Raw genomic sequence first — 24976 nt, 5'->3', positions numbered from 1 at the left:
GCATTTACTTGAACTTTCTGAGCCTCAGTTTCCCCACCTCTAAAATGAGGAAATTATAGGATGTACCTTACAAGGTTGCAAGGATTAAATAAGCTAAAGCACTCAAAACATGTAGTGAGTCAATAAATGTTATCAATGTTGTTATCATTATTATTAAAAATGTGCCAATACATGTCTTTCTCATATCTGGCTATACCCATAGTAAAGGAAGGGAATAGATGATTTTGGTCTTTTTTTCTCCCATTGCTTGGCTCTCCCAAGCTTGAAAGTACAAGCATTTCTCCATTATAGAAAAGAGCTGAAGGTCTTCAAATGACCTTCAGTGATAGCTTCAATTAAATTCCCCCATAACCACTAAAGCTCCTTACTTTCTGATCGATCATGAGTGGAGATGGGAAACAGTTTTCAATCTTCCTCATGCTGAACCTTTGTGCACCTAAAGTAACCAGCTTTTATTTATCCATTTCTCGTTTAAATTGTATAGCCCCACCATCTAACCTCTCAATCGGAAATTGATTTTGGTGCAGATTGCTGAATCATGTCCCAGTCTCTCCACCACCTTCTTAAATCATGGCACCCCAGCTGGGCGTAATAAGGGCTTGGCTGTTGACAAGTGGAGTGCACAGGTTATCTCTCCCTCCTGTGCTGTGACCCAATTTATAAATCCTATGATTGTCCAGCAGGGGGCAATGTGTAGCAGAGTCTGTGCGAGGCACACAGGCACCCAAACCACTCTCAAGGCATTTTTGCCAGCTGTCTCCTCTCTTGTGCAAAACACACAAGCTGGACTGGAGTGCTCTGTAAATCAACTGGGGAAAAAGTAGAGGTGAAGTGATGAATATGCAAGAAATTGGGTGATAAGCTCAGTGCTCAGTCAACAGAGTTTCATTTCACCGTTACAAAAGGCAAACAGTCTGACTGCAAAGGGAAACTCCATGTAAAATGAAGATCTTTCAATGATCCTTACTGCCAAGCTACACAGCAGTGAAATAGGATAGCTGTTGGATCGCTGGGCAGTGCTGCTGTTTGTGCTTATGCTGATGTTTGCTGCAGAAGATACCTGGGGAAACCCTGCTGCCCTGAGTCCTTCTATCTACTGTAATTAAAATGAATATGGACTCAACACTGGTTTAAAACTCAAAGATTCTCTCATTTTAACACAACCTCTGCTCTAGGCGTACTCTACTTGGTATGTTATTAAATATTTAATTCTTATATTATTCAAAGGAATAAAAACTGGTACAAGTGATCAACTGTGATAAAGAGTACTGGTTTCTAAGTAAATAAGGTATTCATATAGCTAACAGTGATAGTCATTAATGAAAGAAACGAAAATCCAATCAACAAACCCTAATTGAGCATCAGCAGGTACAGTAACAATGCACTACAACTCCTAAGGTGTCTGACCACCAGAGCAGTCCCTAAGCACAAATTACTTTATATTTCTACTTTGGCATATGCCAATAAAGCAAGGAAAACATTAATTCATCTCATTACTATAGAATATATTTCCTTTTGTACATTGAGAATTGTAATACAGCTTAGACTCGTCACAATGACAATAAATAGAAGAGCTACTTTCTTAAACATTTTGTGAAATTACTGGAATGTTATTTACCACCTAGGTAATGACATTCATATTTTTCATCAGAAGTATTTGAAAATAATATGCTATAATAAATTAAGATGTTAACAATTTATTCAAATCTGCATGTGATTCTAGAAAGATCCCTGAAAATCTAGAAGGTGCTGGGTGATTCTTCCCAGGGCTTAAGAGAGTTGGTAATTTTGTCTATCTAAAAGTTAATACATTTGCTTTTTTGTTTTCTGTGACATAAATTTGATTTTTTTTTTTACCCCATGTATTTATGGGCATATCATATTCGGCCAAATTTACCTATTTTATGTACGATATAGAAATATCAGAGGTGATTCCTACCCTCTAGGAATTCCTGCCTTCTAAGAAAGAAGATAGGGTGAACACATATGAAAAAAAAAGCTAATGAAATCCTTTAGCATTATATTGAAATCTAAATTATACAGAAGGGTTCTTGGTATTTTAATAAGAGAGAGAGAGATCTTTTGGACCTGATTTGGAGTACAGAAGGCCCTGTAAGGACATTGAACTGAAGTCGGGGTTGAAGAATAGGTTGAGATTCAAATGAACAGATGGGGAAGGGCCATTCCAGGCAAAGGTTACTACAGAAGTCCACGTGTTCTCACCAGACACCAACGAGACTGGCTTAAGTGGAGTAGAAATTGTGTAAGGAAGCAGTGAGAAATACCTACGGCAGATCAATAGACTATAACTGTATTGTATACTTAAAAGAAGATTAGATTTGTAATAAGAAAGAGGTGATTGGGCATTAGATCAAGCGATGAAAGTGTAAAAATACAGGTTCAACTCTGAAGCGTCCGTCCATGAAATATATATAAGGTGACAAGACAGGCTATTTTTAGGTGGCACTGCTTCCAGAAATAAACAACATAATTTCTCTTCTGAATAAGGTACTTTATTTTGTGCCAAGATATAGTCCATTTCACTGAAACTTTCATGTAAGCACTTTCAAAGAGGGATCCCTTCCATGAGAAGGGAAAACAGTACCTTTGTGTATCTAAGTGATGTAAAAAAATAATGGTGAGAACCGTGTCCTTTTAAATAAAATGAAAATAGCTTGCTTTCTGAAAAATAAAATGAAACAGGTAATTCTCTATACTACAGTCTAGCTCATGAGCTGTATACATTTAATTTCTTGGTAACTCATACTCTGTACCTTATTTTAATATCTCCCATTACCATTGACATATGCAAATTCCTTCTATTAGCCTGTTATTGCCAGGCTCACTTGCATCCCGGAAGCTGCTGCTTAGTTGGGGGTCATGATGGGCAGCAAGATGGCATCTGCCAGCCAGGTTGTTGGGGGGCTATTTAGGGATGGAAAGAATTTGTCAGACAGAATTGCTGCTTATCAGGATCAGTGAAATAATGATTCCGCTATTTGCTCTCAGTTCTTTAATGTTTCTACATTGACAGGGTTACTGGAGTATAATTTAATAAGCATATACTATTTATTTATTTTTTTAAACATGGGTAGGCCCTGGGACTCGAACCCAGGTCTCTGGCGTCAGAGGCGAGAACTCTGCCACTGAGCCACCATTGTCCGCCCAATAAGCATATACTATTTAAAGGATAAAAATACACCCAAGGTGAAACAGATGACTTTGTGGTATTGACACTGGGGAGATAACGCAAAAGATTATTATTTGTAATCTACATCCAGAAAAAATGTGAAAGAATATAAAGTGGAAAATAAACAAAGAGTTCAGTGAATATAGCATAGGAATAAGTGACTAGATACTGCAATTACTTCTTGGTAGGTGTTAAAATGTCATTTTCTGTGGTTTATTTTTAGTGTTTGGATTGTGATCATGTATGCAAATCGTGATAACCCAGTAACTTTCTCAAACTTAATGTCTGAAAGTCTCATAAAATCAACCTAAAGATTTACCTTATTAAAGCAATTTATGAAACTTAAAAAAAAAAAATCCTTCTATTAGCTTGACCACTGAGCTAGTGAGGTCAGGGGCTCGTATGGGTTAGATAGCCTTGCAGATTCAAGGGGGGAGATCATCACTATTTGAAAGACGTTCAAACAAATAAGCTAAGCCCAGGAGAGCCCCTGTATGGTTATGGCTATGACCTCTGACTCCACGCCCACTTGAACAAAGCAGTTTAAATGGTTAATGTGAGGGGTTTTTTTCCCATTCAGGTCCAGGTAAGCAAAAAAAAAAAAAATACTTGTTCAACCGACAGAACTACACTTGAAGTATTTTTAGAACAAAATCTGATAAAGCTGTTCGAGTAAGAAATCAGAAAGGAGGAGGAAATTGTTCCTTTTTTTAACTTCATGAAAGCATTATTAGGATGAAATTTGACAAAAGCCTGTATACTAAGACATTCAGTTGAGTAGAAATCTTACAGTATATAATACTTAAAATAAACTGTAAAGTTTTTTTCTACCTTAATATGTATCTCAAAAAATTTAACTAGAATGCAAAACCTTTCATGAATTAATCTGACAACTTGGTGAATTAAATTGTATAATATCTGTAATACAGGATTCTGTTTCATTTCAACTCATTTTAAGCCTTCATGGGCACAATAAATACAAGAATTTGAAATGTCAACTTTTATTCAACTCCATCTATGTGAAATAATTATAAATATGCTTTAAGTATCAGAATAAGCTGAATCGTGAAATATCCGTGTTATCATTTTTTAATCTGTAAGCAAATTTTCAAAACTGATGCTGTATTTCTTCATAGACCATGAGATTATGCATAGAACTCAGTCTTGAGTGCAGCAAATAATATAGTTGATTATTTAATAAAGGAAAACAACATAAAGAGTATTCAAGTAATAAAATCATGTAAATATCAGGATTCTAATAATCACTAAACAATAGAAACATTTTATATAATACAGGTACTATAGGAAAGAGAAGTAAGTTATATTCAGATGACACATTTCAGCAATCTTGAATTCATGAATGCAATGTAGGTAACCTTTTGAATTGAAATGAATCAATGCTAATTCCTTTCTAAGGGAAATTTCAGCTGTTCTTTGATTTGGAAATGCTCTCTATGAAATAGTCCAACCTTTTGTTCATGGTATAATTAAAAATAGAAAGGCATGGTATTTATTTTCTGACTTTCCTTCAATATCAAAGTAAGTCTTTTTTCAAAAAAAATTTTAAACAAAAACTATCTCCTCTATAAAATAGCTTTACTTGTCTTTCAGTCAGTTTGAATTTAGTAATACAGCTGTCTCCTGATATTCCTTGTGACAAGCTGTAGAACTGAATTTTAAGTCTAAAAGGAAGTTACAGAGAAAATGGGCCAACTGGCAGTTTTTGGTGAGGAGCTAAGGTGAACCTGGGAAGGAAAACAAGGATGAAAAGAATAAAGACATTCTCTTTATTACCTATCACTTGTGCAAATGGCAGATGTACAAAAATAAAAAGGCATAAATAAAAAGTAAATTAAGGTACTTATCTAAGCTCCTATATATGGTTTATCTGACCATATATATATATAAAACATCTTAATGGTTATTTGTGAAAAAAGATAAAGTCTTTACCATAAAATTGACCGAGCTGTACAACAGTGCCATGCCACCACACCTCATGACTAAAAAGTTTTTCAGCTTTGTCGTCTCTGTCAAACTCATAATCCATCCTGTGGGTTCTCTGTATTATTCAGATATCACCCCCAGTCTGAGACGGGTTCCTTTTGCTCTTCTCCTTTGTGTATCATATGGAATAAAATAGATGCTGTGTTCTGTTCTCAAATTTTACATATTGACTAAGGAAAAAAAAAAACTCACATGGTGTTACTGTCTAGTACAGAGAGAAAGATAAGGGATAAATTGTGAACAATTAATGAGAAAAGAGGTTTTAAATAATAGAGAGAAAATAAGAGCTTTTCCATGAAGGTTGAGTTAGTGATCGCCTATAATTTTTACCACTGATTTACAAAGAAAAGTAATTCTGATATAAGGATGGTGGCATTTCAGTTGGCTATAGTTTCTTAAGGGCTGGCAACATTTATCTTCTTTAAATGGAAATGAACTTATTGGGGGTTCAGCTTTAAGTTAATAACAGAATTAGCTTTTTGTTGTTTAAAAATGTGAAGCGCAATCCAATACTAATTGGTAGAATAGAAGCTTTTTGTACACTTAAATGATTTAACTTTCTTTTGTAAATGTAGCAGGTTGGTTTCTCCTGACCATGCCAGCACTTTGAAGGCCATGTTCAAAAAGTTATTTGAGTCAAAGTAATAAAATTGCTTTTTCTCTCTCTGAAAAAGTAAAACTTCCTTAAATTCAGATAGATGTTCCTATTCCTTATTTTTCACCCAACTTGTAAGAACAACTAATTTAAAAGCAGATTTAACTATTGATTATATTAGTAAAAAAACATTTTACAAGCATCTATTTTAACTAGAATTACCACGTCTTAGACGTCAGAGTAGGAATGATGACAATTCTTACATAACATTTTTTAATTTTCAAAGTATTTTCACATACACTATCTGATTTGACCCTTACATCTATGTCTATGAGATAAAGTTAATTTTATTCCCATTTTGTAAATGAGGGAAGTGAAGCTCTAGGTGTATGAACTTGTCTGTAATTGCAGTTTGTGTATTGTTAAAATATAAAAGGCATTGCCAGCAGTTACTTTTTATTTTTACTGGATAAATTTTAGAGGCCTTAATAATTATGTATATTTCTCTTAAAATGGCCCACAATTTAACTTTTTTTTTAATGAAATTTGGACTTTTAATAGATGGCAAGTAGAGAAATCATAAAAAGGATAAAATTGTTTAAAATGTATCATTACTATTTCACAGAAAATATAACACAAATAAAATACAGTTTTTGACTAATAGGGGAACTTCTATTGAAAAGGAAAAGATAAGCACAGAAACACTTCTGATATTAACTCAGTGTAAATTTTACATATAGCTATGATCAGTAAAGAAAAGAACTAGAAAAACATAAATATATTTTCCTTTTTTTTACCATTTTCTAACTCCTTTGATACCGTTATTGAGATAAAATTTACATCATAAAACTTCACCCATTTAAATGTCATAGTCAATATTTTTTAGAGTTGCATAACCATCACAATACACTTAGAATATTTCTATCATTCCTATAAGATCTATTCTGCCCCTTCATAGATATTCTTTGTTCCCATCCTCAATCCCAGGCAACCATTAATCTACTTTTTAATCTCGGAAGATTTTCCATTTCTTATGCATATTTTCTTACCCTAAAAAAAGTTTATTTTCTACATGTATAATTGTAAATCTAGTTCAATAGGGGCTAAATGTTCACTTAGTGAATGTACAACAACTTGATACCTTTTTTTTTTCCTTTTATATTATGGCTATTTGTGTGGCTTCTCCCCATCCTGCTTTGTCTTTGGTCCTGTGTTCACCTGCTGCAGAACAGAACGGTTTAAGTTGTTTTCTAAACATAGAATCTAAGGCCAGTATGTGATGGGGTTATGATGAGTTAACTTAATAATAGAAGGATATTGAAAAGGATGGAAACGGAGCAAATTAGGGCTTATGCATTTATAGAGTTGAAAGGTTTGTTTATTGGTTTACTTGCTTCAAGTTTTATTATGGGTCATTTGCCTATTTTAGCGCACCTGATTAAAAACTGATTGCAATCCCAGTGGAGAGAAGCCTGCTCTAAAAGTTAGACACAGTTTACCTGATAGGAGACACCCGCACACTGTCAATCTAGGCTTTTCTTTCCCTTATAGAAATGTTCTTTTCACTATAGAACTTGTCAAGGATTCCTTAAATTACCTCAACTTGTATAAAACGTGGGTAGGTCACTTAAACCTTAAATCACAAACCACTGCCAAATGGTTTCTGGATTGCTTATAAAGCCATTTCTTCCCATCCTACAGCGAACCGCAAATAAAGAAAATGACTTTATACTGTACGACACACTACACGTTGTTTAATAAAATTATGTGCTGTTTTCTTTAGAGGAAATATTTGCCATTCCTACTCTGCTGCTGTCCAGCCATTACGAATTGGAAGACTGCTTACCTCCCTGTTTGGATCCTGTTTTAATGCTCCTCTTGGGAAAACGCGGGCTATTTTTATTTAACGCATATGCTATGTAAATTAATAACAGAGAATACAGCAGATAACAAACCGGTCCCCGTCAGATGTTGAGGTTGAGAGAGCAGAGAAAATAAAATCATCACCTGTAAATACAAGGTCATGTCTCCAGAGGGAAGAATCAAGATTTCCTTAAGCTGCCGTGCCTTACTTGAGCTACCTCACAACCCCACTCCCTTTTCCTTTTCTTCTCCGGCTATTTAACCAATGTCCCCAATAAATTCCTTGAGCCTGAAGAGAGCACTAAACTATGAATTGCATAAAGATAAATGCAGCTAATATTTGCTGAATGTGTACTCTGTTCTAGATACTTTGATATACAGACCTGTTTGTTTCATCTTCACAGGTACCTTGTAAGGATTATTCCCATATTACATATCAGGAAACCAGGACAGAGAGGATTCAAGTAATCCATGTAAGATCACAAACTGACAAAATGATTGAGATGTAAAGAAAGGCAGACAATTGCTTTAGAGCTCACATTCTCAACTAGTGCATTAGCCTATAGACCTTGTGAGGGTAGATAATCTGCAAAGGAAGATACACCTGCCAAGCGTGCCTCCCCAACTAGGCTGAGAAGTATCCCCAGAACACAAAGGGAGGGATCAGCAAGAGAACTGGGAAAGTATCCCTGAAATGGGGAAAGTCTCTCCTTTCCTCCTTTTCTGGCTACCCTCTTCCACACTCGACACATCTTTCACAGCTCTATTTGCTACAAAACAATTAAAATCATTAACATTTTTTCCCAACTAGAGAATCATCATAAAAGTGACATGCTAATTGTACAAAAGTTAAGCAATTCAAAAAAGTTAAAAGAAGTAAATATCAACTAAAAATCTCAGTATTAAGGGAAAATCGTTAACGTTTCAGTGAGCACCTTTCGACTGTTCTTTTCATAATTTATTTTAGATACACAGTCACATACAAACATACTACATAGGAGATCATAAAACATATGCTGTCATGTAACCTGTAGTTTTTGTTCATATATATGTTTTGGTTATTTTTCCATATCATTAAATTCAAAGTCATCACTTTTACAGATGCATGCCCGGGTATACCATAATTTCTTTTTCCAGGCTCCAGCTGATGGACACTCAGATTGTTTCCAAGTTTTGCCATTATAAATAAACTTGAGCTGAATGCCTTTGAATGCTCTTTATTGAGATACCTGAAACCACTGGTCCTCGGGCACTCTGACTTCTAATTAGAAGCCTGGGACCTTATGAAACATCTGACATTCCAGTTTAAAATGGAAGTGGAGATTCTGACTAAGGCCTGTGCTCCAAGGGACTACAGAGTACTAAGAGGGAAAGTGGTTCTGTACCGTAGGACTGTCTCCAAAGCAGAAAGCCTTAGCAGGTTGGCTGTGTGGTTCTGTACACCTTTGTAATTAATACTTATTTAACTGGCAACTAATAAGGCTGACTCCCCAAAATCCCTGTCACTTTTACCTTATTACCAGCAGCCTTCTACCACCTACCAACCATCCATCACCCCCTCTCCACAGTCTCAGCCCACCCTCAGTTTCTTCTTGTAGGATTTCAGCACTTAGGCCCCCCAAATCATTGATCATGTGTTGAGGTCTCTGCAAGTGCTTAGGAAAATGGCAGCAAGGCAACGGTTGGTCTCCCAAACCACAAGACTCACATGAATGAGGCTTAAAGATAATAAATACATGGTTCTGCTCTTCTTATGGAGTCAGCCAATTTCATTAAGCACCACTATGTAAAAGCATCAATCACTGCACTCCTAATTTGTTTGACCTACAGATGAAAGGAAACAGCATTTACTGGGAATAGCTTGGGTTGAAAAGACCTGAGCCTAAACTCAGTTCTGTGTCTTGATAGCTCTGCGGCCTTGGGGAAGAGATGAACTTTCCCGGTAAATCTCACTTTGCTCCTCTGAAAAATGGGCTTGCTAATAGTACTCTAAGGTTGGCACAAAGATTAACTGAGAGAACTCATTTGTAGCACTGCTCCTGATACCTAATATTAACTCTATTAATGTTAGCCATTCTTTGTTTGATCATGAACCTTTGTAGAAAGGAATAAAAAAGAGGCTTGATGTTATGAGTTTGGACTAAATGAGATAGTGTATGTGGAAGTGCCCAGTGCATATATGTGTTTAATAAAGGTGGCATTCCATTTCTCTCTACCTCCCCTTGATGGCTCCATTTATTTCCCTGCATAGATTCTTCATAATTTAAAGTTCAAAACTATTGAAGAAATAGATAAAGTAGGTAACTGATTTTACCTCTATCCCAGCTATAGTGAAATAAAAATGTAGGTGTAGGTAATGATGGGGATGAACTGGCTATAAAAATAAAAATGGAAAATGCACTTAGAATCAGAATTTCTTCAGAAGGAAACTAAAGACTTTTGAAAGCTACAAAAACATGGTCTTAAGAGGTGGCCATGGTCTCAATAGCTCATTGACCCCATGAGGGGTCAATAATTCCTTGGTGGCCAAGGAATTATTTTTGAGATGATTTTGTTAATCTAGTAGGTTGTACGGTCAGGGATATCACATCTCAGTCATTCAAGGAACAGGCAAAGTTGTTAAAATTAAAACTGAAAATTAAGGACTCAATCACATGGATATTTGACCATCTATATAACTGCAGGGTTGGCACCTGCTTTCTTCCCTTTCACCCATAATTAATGATACTTTTGGAAAGAAGAAAAAAAGCATTCATTACATGTTTCCCATTGAAGCTTCCCTTGTTTTTCTCCTGTTAAGGTGGGCTCAGTGGTATATCATGGACAGTAGAGTATGCGAGATGCCAACTATATTGTGGTTTTGCCATTGACAAATCTCATGGTTTATTTCATCCATTATTTGATTCATTTGGTTAAATGTTTAATGAGCACTTACTCTATACCAGGCACAGTGAACAAAAAATCCCTGATCTCAGGAAGGTCACAGACTAGTGAGAGGAGACAGATACTAAACAAGAGACGGATAATAAACAAGAAAAATATTTAGTGGGTTTAGCTGGTGATAAGAGAAGGGAGAAATGGAGTGGTTTCTCTTGAAGGCTCGCCAATGAACAAACAAGAGACCTTAAGGAATTGAGGGGGTAAGCCCAGAGCCTACTGTCGGAGAATGTTCTGGCAGAGAAGAATAAATGCCAGTGGCCTGAGGCAGGAGTTTGTATGGTGTGCTCAAGGAGCAACACGACAGCCAGTGTGACCTGAGCAGGGGGTGGAAGGGGGGGATGAGGCCAAGGTACAGCAAGAGCCCAGGTAGCTTAGGACCACGTAGGCCTTTGTGAGGGCTTTGTCATCACTGCGAGTAATGAATGATATGGGAAACCACCAGAAGGTTCTGAGTAGTTGAGTAAAATTATGTGACTTTGTTTTAAAAGCAGTATTTGATCTGCAGAGACTGCTGGGTGGGTAGAATACAAGAAGTGGTACCATCACTGAATGCCCACTCTGTGCCACATTCTCACTGAAGATCACAATGGCTCCATGCAGTGGCTGGTGCCATCTTCGACAAGCAGAGCAGCCAAGTGACCAGCCCGCTAGAGTGACTAAGTGAGTCAGGCTCCAGACCCGAGCCCTGTGAGCCTAACGACCAGGTTTTTAACTCCTGCCCTGTGGTCAAGTGAGATATGGATGTTGGCACCAAAGACAGTTTTTAACATTAGTTGTGTGAACTACATAAGAATCTGCAGTGGTTTAATTGGGAAGGATTCTGAAGAGGAAATAAGATCTTATTTCTTGTCTGAATTTTAGTACACTGACAGTTCATTTTTCATGACATCTTTCCTATCTGTCCAGATTTCTTTAAGAAATAGGCTTTTCACATTTTGTGTTTTATTATGGAATACAACTGAAGTCATTTGTATCACACTAATCTGTCATCTTGAAGAGTTTCATGTACAGCATAGAGGGCCTTTGGCTGTTAAAGGCTTTCTCCAATATTTCATTTCCCCTCTAACCTGTCATACAGATTCATAAATACTGGCAGCAAACCAAGGCCCATTTATTTGAAGTGTCCTCATGTTCCCTCCTAAGGAACTTCCCACACTAATGTCCTCTCAGATAAAATTTAATCTGTTGTATGGGTGTGCATGAACAAGAGACTTAAGGACTTCAGTATCCCAGCACATGAAGCAGTAAATAATTCACAACTGAGAGGGGAAGGCTAGACTTCGCCTGAAAAGCAAGAATCCTTGCCATAATGCTTCCTCAGGCTTTCATTAATTCCAAATAACACAGGCTGTTTGAAATTGTCTTGAGGATCCTGCTGCTAAAGAGCACTAGAAGATAACTCCTTGATCTTGCTATTAAGCGATTAGCTCTAGTATCCCTCCTTCATCTTACAAGTCACTTTGTGGGAAGTTCCTGTAAAACAAAACTGCACAGTCTCTGAAGATTAGCATCTGTGGATCCTATAGAGCCAGTGGGAGCCATGAAGCTCTGCAGCAGAGGCCTGGGTACATTGGGGAGTTAAGTTCAGCTTAGGTCTCCCCAGTTAATATAAGTAAGGAGTAAGGTTTCAGATCAGTGGAGATTTAAGGCACCATGCAGGTTTGAGAAAAAAATAGTTTTCAAAATCTCTTGAAAAACCTTGTTACTTAAAAAAAAAAAGGAGAGAGGAAAGATTAGGAGATAAAAGAGCAGAGATATTGGCATATACATCTGCACTCTCAGCAGAGACAAGGGTCTGTCACTAAATTTAATATGAAATTAACTCTAGTAATGTTCATGGGCTAGGAGTGAAGAGATGCACCAGAAAGACCCATCTGATCCTGTCTTTGCCACGGTCACCTGAAGAACAACTAGAGAAAATTCAGCTTTTAGTTTTACTCTTTGATTGAAAGAGAAAACCTGTGAAATATGCTCAAATGCGTAATATGAAATGAAATAATACAAGGAGACTCCAGTACATTTTCCCTCTTCTAATCCAAGTGGGCACAACATTCATTTGGAATCCAGTAAAATTCATCTGATCCAGTAGCAAGAGATTGGACTTCACTGGATTTTAAACCAGTATAGCAAGGGTGGTGGTTGGGGTGTCATCTAAGTGCTCCATGCACCTGTTCCTTTGGGGAGAACACCCTCTGTTATGTTAGCTCTATGGGATTTTTCTCATTTACTCTCCTCTAATTTTCATTAAGGTCCAGTTGAAAAGTGAAGAATCTAAAACATTTGCAATGAAGATTCTCAAGAAACGCCACATCGTGGACACCAGACAGCAGGAGCACATCCGCTCGGAGAAGCAGATCATGCAGGGTGCTCATTCCGACTTCATAGTGAGGTAGAAGCCCTGCCCTGGGACTGACGGCCACCACTCGATAAGTGGCAGGTTAACCGCAAAACCCTCTGCAGCATGCTCATCATTACGTATACACAGAGAAACTTATTTTTAAAATCTGATCTTTCAAAAGTTTTGTTTGATTGAAAAAAGAAAACCAAAGTTTTAATTTCATCTATTTTTCCCCCCAAGAGAATCAGATTCTCTTGAAAAGAATGGTTTCCCCCCACCAAAGGATACATCATATTTTCTAACATTCCATTTTTATTTTCTCTATTATCCCAAATCACTATGTAACCTCTGAGGCTTAAAAACCAAAAGATCACAAATCAAGCAATTTACCCTTTAATCATTTGATTATTTTTTGAAAATTTTTTAAAAAAATAGCAGCTGATGATTCCATCTGAATATTTTGAGAGCACTGGTAAGTTAACAGGGAATTTTCATATGCTAAAGAAACTTTTCTAACTAACTTGACAGTGGTACTTGCTGAAAACAGGCTATATACAACATGAATTAAGTGAACACACAAATTTCCTACGTGTCAATATTTGTAAAGTATAATCTACTTTGCATTCATGTACATTTCCATGTTTATGATCACTAAGTGTCGCACACGAGTCCATGTGCCAAACAGTAGCCAAATTGGAATTGAAAGAATTCTAAGAAGCCCTCTTTGTCTGTAATCATTTGGGTTAATTCATTCAAGGAAGAGAAAAGGTGGGCAAATCTTACTCATGAGCCATGTACTCCTTTTCCTATTTGTGGACTTGTATCTCTCAATCCTCAAATAAAACTTCAAGCTTGGTGAGACAAAAAAACAAAACTGTAATCTGGGCACTCAAAACCCTTACATGCTTTTAAAAGATAATGTTTATAACATTTATTTTCTTGTTTGCAATTCACAGACTATACAGAACATTCAAGGACAGCAAGTATTTGTACATGTTGATGGAAGCTTGCTTAGGTGGAGAACTCTGGACCATACTCAGGGATAGGTAGGAGATCTAAGAAATTTATTTCATGTTTCTAAACACACAGCTGATTAAAATCGACTCTTCTTACAGACTATCATAAAGTATAAAGAAATTCATATTTTTATTTTACGTATATGTATATACCAAAGTGTACAGTAAATGGGTCAAAATCCACTGTTCACATAGGATTTAACTGTGTATGTGAGACTGAACCTGCTGCTAATGACACAGTTTAGTCTGCTCTAAAAATGATTCCTGGCAAGGTATATATCCAAACCCTAGTCAAGCATGAATGTCAGATTCAGACAGCCATATACCTACAATTCATTGCTTTAACATGAAGAGAATTATAATTATTTGATAGCTACAGTCTGGATCAACTATCAGTCTAATCGTTCCACTCAATTTAACCTTTACTTTTACCTCTACCTTTACATTGCTCTTCCATTTCAAAAATAACAAAAGTTTCCAGCCATCCCTTTCAGCCCTTACTTAGCTGGTCTTAGATAGAAATGAATCCACTCATAAGCAATAGTTCATGTAAATAATCTCATTTAGATTTACCTCTTTTCCCCCTTTCAGGGCAAGTAACTTTGGCCTAAATAGTGTTTCTTTTAATTTTACAAAATTTGTTTTGTCTTAATTTTCTTTCATATTTACATAACTAGTAAACAATCCTTTTTAACAAAATAATTTTATAAAATGTCCCGGGAGACTATAACCAACCTTAAGTGCTCATGTTTTTTAAAACAACAGACCATGATTTTATTGCCCTATATCCACCGATCATTCAAAAGTCATCTTTGTTCCTCTAAACCTTCATTCTTAGACATCTCTATGTTTCTTATTTGTTTCAGTCCCACCTGGGTCTTTCTTTCATTGGGTAACATCTTTCTGAAATTTAGTTCTAGGTAGCCCTGATGCTCCCAGAGAGCCATGTTATTTCTGACAATTTGTTACTTTGCAGATAACTCAGAATGCTATTGCTTTAAATTCTCATCCCTAATGTTCTTCTTTTACCTTCATATCTTTGTACAGTATGCCCTTTCATGCTTTATTCTCATTGCCTTACTTATATATGTCAAATGGATTTCTTGTTGGCATATTTTATCCTATTACATTTATGGTTTCATTTCTAAAATTTAAGATAATTAGGCATATAAGGGAATACCTCATGTTAGCATTAGGAGACAGGCTACATAATATCTGTAATAAGCTATTGTATCATGGTAAACTAGTATATTGAATTCCTGTTAGTTAGTATTTGAGAACAGGTTGTATAGCCAGATGTTGATGATCGAGGCTGGGGATACAGTGATAAAGCAGATGTAGTCCCATTTCTCAGAACTAAAAGGCTGTTAACTAAGATATATCATGATTTCTGAGTTATCTGCACTATCCTAATGTGGTTCTACTGTATTATTTTTGAACCTGACAATTCATTCCACTGAGTTATTTTAAAAATCTCTTGTTTTTTCTCTGATTAGAACAGGAGGCGACTTATAGATGGAAATAAACATCAAAGCAATTAAAGTACCCAGACACACACACACACGCGCACACACACACACACATACACACACAGGACCAGCACTACCCCTGTAGCTTTTCTCAACTCCCATTGACTTCTCTAACCCGTACAACAGTAGTAGTATGTCGTGATAACAAACTAAAGTCTACAAGGCGTCAGATGTAAACAGGCATTTTCAACTTAGTTTTTGAAAGAAAATATTTTTATTTCATATTTTCTCCATTTAATTGGAATTATATATTTTTCTGTACATAAATGCCAGGCAAGGCTTCTGAGTGAGATGTTTCCAAGGCAGTGAAAGGACTGCTGTTGAGAAGTAGATGGAGGGAAAGTATCGACACTTTTTCCTCCCTCCTGTCATCCTGGAGTTTGGGGTGTACATTTGCTCAGACCCTCCAATGTACTCAATATTCCATCAAGAAGCATGATTTGGAGCTTTATGCTATCTGATTCTTCCTAAAGAACACAGTTACTGAAGTCTCAACACTAAAAGCAGAGGAACTATTATATATAAAATTAACTCGGAATCATTGTCCTCTGCAGTTTTCTTTCCGTATGTTCAGGTAGCCTTTTGCTTTTACTCTAACTTACTGTTTATTTTGTTTTTGTTTTCCCTTTCAAGAAGTTGTGGGGAGAAAAACGTTAGGAGATTACCTAACATTGCCATTGATTAGCTTTTTAAATTGAGCATGAGGCTCTAAAAGATTGTTAGGGAGAAAGAAATAAATGCTAAGGGAAAGAGGAGAATAATTATGCTATTAATCACAGAAACTATTATAATATCCATAGTAGTAAAAAACAAACCACTTTGGGGGTGCAAGGGTAGTTCAGTGGTAGAATTCTCGCCTACCGTTTGGGAGACCTGGGTTCGATTTCCGGCCCATGCACTTTCCAAAACAAACAAACCAACAAAAAACCCCAAACCAACAAAAAACTCCAAACCAACAGAACTTCAACAAAAGGTGCTGCAATAAAGGGATTCGCACATGGAAAAAAAATGAAATATGACCCCCACCCTACATCATCCAAAAAAAAAAAAACACACACTTTGTTCAACTCTGAGGAAAGAAGCAGTAAGGGGAAAGCTATTCTGAAAACATAAAAGAAACCTTTATGGGTTGATTTGAAGAAAGCCTTATTCTATAGGAACAGGGTTACACCTCTGAGCCTCAGGGATTTAACCAGGAAGTCTGTCTGATAGCAACCCAGACATCCTTCTGCTCGCACCTCCTAGTGGAGCTGGCCATTTCCTGCCTCTCACTCTCTGTCCTCTCATCAGCATAGGAAAGGGACCCAGAGCAGCTCATCCTTTGTTGTGAAAAAGTAAGAATTAAAATGATACCATCTATATACAAACAGGATTTGAGGACGAGTAAATATTTTCTTATCTTTGAGGCATGAACTGTAGCACTGAAATGTTTAGTTCTTGCTATTATTTCCCTGGTTTATCATTTACTAGCTGTCATGTGCGATTTTCTAGTGTGTGACTTTTTGTCTCCACAAGTTCTATTCCACTATTTGGAATCGGTTAGTACAAATTATATTTTATTCACATTTCCTCCATAACACTTACTTCCTTTAAAATGGAATATGATAAATATAAATTATATATTAATATTTATGTTAGTATCAGTTATACAATACATTAGCACTTGTATATGTATTCTTATTTAATGAATATTCTAATCTGATAAAATTTAACATCTCAACTACTTACATAATTAGTATTCTTTGATATGTACGTTAATTCTTCCTACTAAATATCTTAAATAATTATTTCAGAAACTGTAATTTTCAAATCACCTATCTCTCTTCCTTGTCACTTTCTTCCTGGGTATGTTTGTAAGCCAGCCTTGATTTCAGCTATTTTGTGGAGGGTGATTATTTAAATTCTACCTTAGATAACCTAATAGGTGATACACATTCAAGGTAATTCAAAGGAAATGATTCTATTTGCAAATTCATTTAGTCTCCCTAACTTTACAATTGGAAATAAATCTGCAGGTTGCAACATACTTCAGGCTCATAGATTCAGTAAGCATTGTGGTTGTTAGTCCATAAAATAAGTGATCTTGTTTTTTGGTGAAAGATGTTTTTTCTTTGTTACATTCTCTATTTAAGGACTCAGTTTATGATAAGTTGATTAGCTATTGTGATTAAATTTTAATTTGAGTGTACTGATAAATATATGTAACCCGCTAATTCTTTCTATCAAATTGTTATCTACTGCCATCTAGCTTAAACAACTATTCATTTCCAAAGAGGGTTTAAAAGCCCATCTTTTACTTGTTTTAACTGAAATGACACAGCTATCAAGGCATAATTTATTATTTCAAAGTGCTATATAGGGCAAGTGATTTATTTTTTAAGCAACTCTCTAAGCTGTTCATAAAATAAGGTTTCATTTCTGTTTTAGATCAAATTTAGACTGTCATTTCCAATTCTAATAGTAATTTTTCATTTTTGAGTCACCCTAATGCTATGCTTTGTGAATGCTTTCAGGATAGTGGAGCATAAAATCCACAAATTACCTACATCAAATGCTTAGTGATGAAACAGTACATTGTTGGTAAACATTTTATGTACAGTTATTGTATTGATTTATCACAAAAACACAGAAGCAGATTTGAGAAAATATTTTCATTTAATTTTTAAAATCTGCTACAAATACATTTAAGTGTGGCAGATACTCAATATAGATCTGCTGAAGGAGTGGAAACCAGTTTTCTAGAAACCTCCAAATTCCAACATGGCTCAGAGTAAGAGAAATCTCAAAACAAATAACCAGAGCTGTCAAGAACACTCAAAGATGTATGATTCTTACTTAGTTTAGTACTTGATAAAGGAAAGGAGAGTTACATTTGTGAGGTTCCAGGGGAAAGTGAAAGGAACAGAGAAAAACAGGATTCTCCAGAGCTGACTCAGGGCAATTAACCTTGACAATGAAGAGCAGCCAACACTTCAGTAACGGTAATTAATTAATATTGCAAGCTCCCCACTGCTACAAGGCTTCAGACCTGTCTATATTATATAAGTCAATTCTCCTAGATTAAGCAAACTGGATAGAGAAGTGTTTTTTTGGTGCTTGCATATAATGGCTATTATTTATTGCATACCAGCTATGTTCCAGACTCTTCTTCTAGGTACACGTATCAATTCTTTGAATCCTCCATTTTGCACATGAGAACACTGAGGCTCAGACAGGTATTGCAAATTGCTCAAGGTCAAACAGTAAGTGGCACCTGCATTTTAACCAAGGATTCTTGCTCCAGTGTCCATATTTCTAACCTATAGGCCCCTCTGATTAATTTGAGTTTGTATTGGATTTTTCACATCTCCCTGCTAGTGACCAGGTTATTGAGAATATAAATATATCATTCAGCATGCAAAATTTATCCTTCAAATGAGTGATTATTCTCATTACAAGATTAACAATGCATTTACCCATTTGGCTCCATTTATAATAGATTATTAAGGAAAAGAAAGAACTGTTGCCCAGAACACGACTGCAGAAATAACCTCTAACAAAAAGGCCCACCCTAATCATAGACAGTCCTGATACAAGGAAGTAATCAATTTACTGATTAAATCAAGACATGAAGTACAAAACAAGGCAAGGCTGTTTTCCAGTTATTGTTTTGTTTTGTTTGGGTTTGCTTTGCGCTTCATCAGCTCTCCATTGAGAAGGGACTGAAATCATATACAGCACTCAATGTAGTTAAAGCTGCATGTAAATTATATATACAAGGAGGCTTACTACCTTAGGTAAATAGTCTCTCCAATTAAAAAAATATATATGTTGCTCTTGGTAGACAAAACAAATTTTTCCTGGTTTAATTAAGAGCAAAGAAGAAGAGATCTTTAAGGTACTTCTCTAATCCCTTTTCCCAATACACAAAGTTAAATAGTTTTAGCTCTGCCAAGGATTGCTCCAAGCCAGAGGAAAATTGCAGCATAAAGTTTATAATTCATTCCTTATATGGATGCAATTCTTCTCAAAAAAGCATTTATCTTATCCTTATAAATTCACAATTGTTCCATTCAGGTTTTGCTGAAGAGAGTTACTAGAATTTTAGTAGTTACAGTTAAAGATCTAGTACCTAGGGGAGCAGATATCATCATCCCATACAGAATTATATTTCATTTATTTTGGGAGAGCTAATTATTTCAGTGACAAGCCAGGGGACATTAGTAGCTGAAATGAAGGCTGTGCCTTTCTGGAAGAGACTACGTGTTTCTGAAACATAACCTGCACAGTGACTGCGTTAGCCTTAGATTAACTGATGAATTTTGTAAATTTAAAAAAAAAAAAAGGCAGCTCTATTCCATTGCCCAATTTGTAAGGCTTTACTCCTTAATTTTGAAAAAAGCTAGTGTCACTAAAATGCTACGTGGAATCAGGGGCTTTCACAAAAGCCAGTTCTGGGGTCTGGAGCGTATTCCACTGCACACTAGTTCACACAGCTAGTATCTCATATCTTGGCCACTTCAAGTGTTGGTATTCATATTACTGTTACTAAATTATTATGAAATATTTACTATTTGGGAAAGAAGAAAAGAATGTAGTTTATCTTTTTGCGAATTCCATGAAAAAGCTGTTAAAATATAAAGATTCTGACTTAGAACCCCAAAAGTTTACATTAGGTACCATATTTTTCCTTTATTATTTCATAGATGAGAAAGAGAGAGCTTCCTTGCTAAACATCATAATCTAGTTCAGGCATTCTCTTCCAATTGCCTGTTAGTTTCATCTTTTCCTACTAATAAGAAAGCAGTAATGTAGGAAATACTGTTCATCTTGCTACCCAAAAAGTTTCAAAGACAGAAGAATACTTAGCTTGCAAAATGATAGCATCTGTAGTATCACAACTGTCTTCCAAAGTGGTTCTTTGAAAACTTTAATTTATATTCACATCCTCAAGAAACATGTACATTTAGAAAGATTGAAAAATCAAGCATCCAAAGAATAACTACAACTAAACTTATACACTTTTCTTTTATAAATCATTGGTAGACAAGCTCTAAAATAAGACTTGATCTCTCTCTCTCTCTCCTGCCCACCCCTCTAACTCTGCCTTTTTAGATTGCTGGTGGGCTGATGAAAGGAAGCCATGAAGTACAGGAAATGCTGTGCATTTTTGGACTCTTCAAACTGTTCAGGAAGTTAGCTTTAACTATCCTGTTCAAAAGGCTAGAGAAATCCCTGACTTGATGCTCAACTGTTTTTGAAATCCCACTGCAATGGCAATCATGTGACATATGGCCAGGAGGGCATTGCCTTGGGGTTAAATTTTGCTACAGGAGTATAGCGAAATGAAGGGGAAAAAAAGTATAACCCAACTAGGGAAACTGGTTTCTTACACACTTTCCTTCTGTTTTCTGTATTGCAGAGGTTCGTTTGAAGATTCTACAACCAGATTTTACACAGCATGTGTAGTAGAAGCATTTGCCTATCTGCATTCCAAAGGAATTATTTACAGGGACCTCAAACCAGAAAATCTCATCCTAGATCATCGAGGTTATGCCAAACTGGTCAGTGCTTTCTAAAAATGGTTTTTGCCCAGCGGTTTTAAAATATTGATTTATAAAGCTATGTTCATTTTGTTAACATTAAAATCTCAGCTTTCCATTTCAATGCTATAACTTTCTTTAGACAGGTTTTGATGTTACATTTTCAGTCAATTATTCTTTCAAATTGTGCAAAAGTTATGAGAAATTAAACTGGCTGGACTGAATTAATAATACCCTGCCAAAACATGCTTGAATGGCTCATACTTGCTGGCATGTGTTCATCGACCTAGAAAAGCCTCATAGAAATTCCCTTTCTAGTCAGCCTTCTACCTTCCAAAGGGAATGGAATTTATATTATGGAAAATAATGAATCATTCTATTCTTTTAAATTTAAGAATAATTGCAATGGAAAAAATATTTTTCAGTCTTTCCAAACTGTGTTAATAATAACAATAATAATAATTAATCATTATACAGTTGGTAAGAACTCGAAAAAATTTACTATGGAAATTACTATTTTTAGAGATCAATTCTATTGCAGTTATTTATATTCTGAACCAAACTGTTTTAGAAAAAAAAGACTTTCTGCATTTGAGGCTCCTCCCTCAAAAGGTTTCTAGAAAATGAAGGATACATTTTCATTTTATCTCTGTTTATGTTTACCATGGCGGAGCTTTTGGTCCCATAGCTTTGTTATTCACCATCTTTAACAATGAAGTGGCTTCTTAAATAATAAATATTAAATGCATTGCCAGTTTCCTTAAATCCACAAGAAATCTTACATATTCTGGGAATGATGTTAAGTAGGCACTTTTCTGGTCTTTAAATTTTCTTAGTAATGGAGAGATTCTTTGTTTATACCTTAGGTTCCATTGACATAAAAGAAGGAAAACCACAAAGCGTTTCCAGAAAGAAAGGCAAACATATTTATTTTTAATTATTTGAATTTCATCCTATATAGAGGTTGTGACATTTTGCATTAAAACTGAGTTTGGTAATAAAAGACTTTGACTGCAATATAGATCATCCCTTTTAGAAGAGGACTATAATAATGTGCATCTATTTTATTATTATTTTTCTTATGAGAGTACTTCAACAAAGTACCTTATTGCTTTTAAGCTTAATCATATAGGGCTTGAAATATCATGTTTTTGTCTTTTGCAAGGTTGATTTTGGCTTTGCAAAGAAAATAGGATTTGGAAAGAAAACATGGACTTTTTGTGGGACTCCAGAGTATGTAGCCCCAGAGATCATCCTGAACAAAGGTCATGACATTTCCGCCGACTATTGGTCACTGGGAATCCTAATGTATGAACTTCTGACTGGCAGGTATGGACATTGATAGGGAACTGCTAATAAAAATAGACTAATAAACAACTACACATTTCTGCCTTTGTCACTCTGATTAGACCATCTTATTTCATCACGTCTCAGTGTCATTTTAGTTTATTATGCAAATGACCAGGAATGCCTAAAGTAAGGTCTAGAACGGGTCAAATGAGGGCAACCAACTCAGTATCAGTTTGTGGCCTCATTATTGCCAATCCATTGTACATATGTGAGTTGTGAAATGATCCAGTATAGGTCTGTGAGATCTTTGGACTAGTCATTTGGCCAACAATGAGTCAAAGGAGATGATAGTCATATAAACATATCCATGGTTACCTCTTTATAGGAGACCTGTTAGCAATTATAATATAAAATTGAATTGTGAATGCTTTATAACTCTTTTGCGTAATACCATCAAAATCAACAATAACAAAATAGGGCACCCTGGATACTAGCAGGTATAAGGCAGACTATAAGCTACTCAAGGACCAATACTAAAAGAAAACAAATGAACCACCATGATGTGGGCTCAGGTCAATGAGTAATGTGGTCATTAAGACATGCAGAGCAAAGAGGAGGACCGGTTGTCCAGGGAGGTTTTGAGAAGATAAGACTGCAGTTGAGACGCACAGGAAGAATAGGGCTTAAAAGTAGAGAACAAGGGTAAGGGCATCCCATGCAGGGTTGCATGACTTAAAACAGAGGGTCAGGAGTGGGCATAGACATGTAAACATGTAAGAAAATAATGGGAGACTAAGAAGAGCCATCCTTCAACGATCATGAGTGCTGCACCTGAGTGTTTGGACGCCACCCAGAGAGGAAGTGAAATGTGTCTTGTTATTTAGGGAAAGCAAGTTAGCAGTAATGTGTGTGTACTGGGTGAACTGGAAGATGGAGGGTGTGTTAGTTAGATTCAGTTGTCAACTTGGCCAGGGGAGCATACCTAATCTCGTTGATGCGGACATAAGCCAACGGTACGTGAACCTCATCTGTTGCCAATTACATCTGCAGTCGGCTAGGAGGCGTGTCTGCTGCAATGAGTGACATTTGACTTAATTGGCTGGTGCTTAAATGAGAGATCTAATGTAGCACAGCTAAGCAGCTCGGCATTTCTCATCTCAGCACTAGCAGCTCAGCCCAGGCCTTTGGAGATGCAGAAAGAAGTCACCCCGGGGAAAGTTGTTGGAACCCAGGGGCCTGGAGAGAAGACCAGCAGAGACCATCTTGTGCCTTCCACGTAAGAAAGAACCTCAGTGGAAAGTTAGCTGCCTTTCCTCTGAAGAACCAACAAAATAAATCCCCTTTTATTAAAAGCCAATCCGTCTCTGGTGTGTTGCATTCCAGCAGCTAGCAAACTAGAACAGATGGGGAGGTTATTTTGAAGTTCATGGCAGTAGTTCATGTCTAAGAAGCTGAGAGGAACCTGTAAGAGGGTAGGGACAGTGTAAGAAGGGGAGTGGGGTATGAGTGGGGTACAAAAGAATTTCATAAGAGGACTAGCAGCTAAAGTGAAAACAAGAGGGTAACTTGGGACCCTTAGCCTCACAGTTATTTGTGAGGATTGAGGGAATACATGAAGCACTTAGAAGAATATCCGGCATATAGCAAGCATTTCATACATTAGAGGTTACTATTACTACTACCATTGCCAGAGATAGTTGTGTTATTACACCTCTTGAAACGTCTATGTTAACTTCAAATAAATTATCGGTGACTATTCTAGTTTGCTAACTGGTGGAATGCAATGCACCAGAGACGGATTGGCTTTCAATAAAAGAACTATACATTTAGTTGATGTATAATTCTTCACAGGAAAGGCAGCCAACTTTCAACTGAGGTTCTTTTTTATGCGGGAAGGCACAGGGTGATCTCTGCTGGCCTTCTCTCCAGACCTCTGGGTTCCAGCAACTTTCCCCAGGGTGATTCCTTTTTGCATCTCCAAAGGCCTGGGCTGAGCTGCGAGTGCTGAGATGAGGTATGCTGAGCTGCTTGGGCTGTGTGGCATTGAACTCTCTCATTTAAGCACCAGCCAATTAAATCAAACATCATTCATTGCAGCAGGCACACCTCTTAGCTGACTGCAGATGTAATGAGGAACAGATGGGGTTCAAGTATCAGTGGCTCATGTCCACAGCAGCAGAACTAGGTACCTTCACCTGGCCAAGTTGACAACTGAATCTAATCTAACACAGTAACCTAGAAAAATTTTTATCTACTATTGATGCAAAAGCATGTATTCAAAATTCAACAGTTCTTTCAGTTGCATTCCTCTGGTTAACTTCGAGTAAAATTAATTGAATAATTTTTATTTTAAAAAGCAACTATAGTATAATACTGTGTCTCCCAATCTACAGAAGAAAATGTGTGAAATTATGTTCATCACGTGATTATTATTATTATTACTACTTTGGGATATTGGATGATTTCTAGGTACTTTTATATGTTGTACATACTTCATGAATTTCTTATATTGAGCTTGTATCACTTGTAAAAACCACAAAAGTAACTCATTAATAAGTTATTTTTGTTCTAAGATAAGTAAATATAAAATCAAAAGTGTAAATTAGAAAAACATTAAATATTCTTTACAATTGAAGCAAATCATTGCAAAAAAGAAAGCTACACATTCAAGATGTGGTTCTTCCTCATT

At 36.2% G+C, this 24976-nt stretch overlaps 1 protein-coding gene across 3 annotated transcripts in view; it reads left to right on the top strand.

Moving 5' to 3' along the window:
- Positions 1-24976, top strand: part of PRKG1 (protein kinase cGMP-dependent 1) — a 1184353-nt gene that overhangs the window by 1153241 nt on the left and 6136 nt on the right. For all 3 annotated transcript variants that reach the window (XM_077125297.1, XM_077125296.1, XM_077125298.1), the window contains 4 exons: positions 12842-12981; positions 13887-13976; positions 20877-21018; positions 22163-22326. In XM_077125297.1, coding sequence (XP_076981412.1) covers positions 12842-12981; positions 13887-13976; positions 20877-21018; positions 22163-22326 — 536 coding nt within the window. The remainder of the gene's footprint in view (positions 1-12841; positions 12982-13886; positions 13977-20876; positions 21019-22162; positions 22327-24976) is intronic.

This window comes from Tamandua tetradactyla, chromosome 13, assembly GCF_023851605.1.
Source record: "Tamandua tetradactyla isolate mTamTet1 chromosome 13, mTamTet1.pri, whole genome shotgun sequence".
In the NCBI taxonomy this organism is placed as follows: domain Eukaryota; kingdom Metazoa; phylum Chordata; class Mammalia; order Pilosa; family Myrmecophagidae; genus Tamandua; species Tamandua tetradactyla.
The sequence above is the reverse complement of the archived record's forward strand: the minus strand, read 5'-3'. Positions and strand labels throughout refer to the sequence as shown.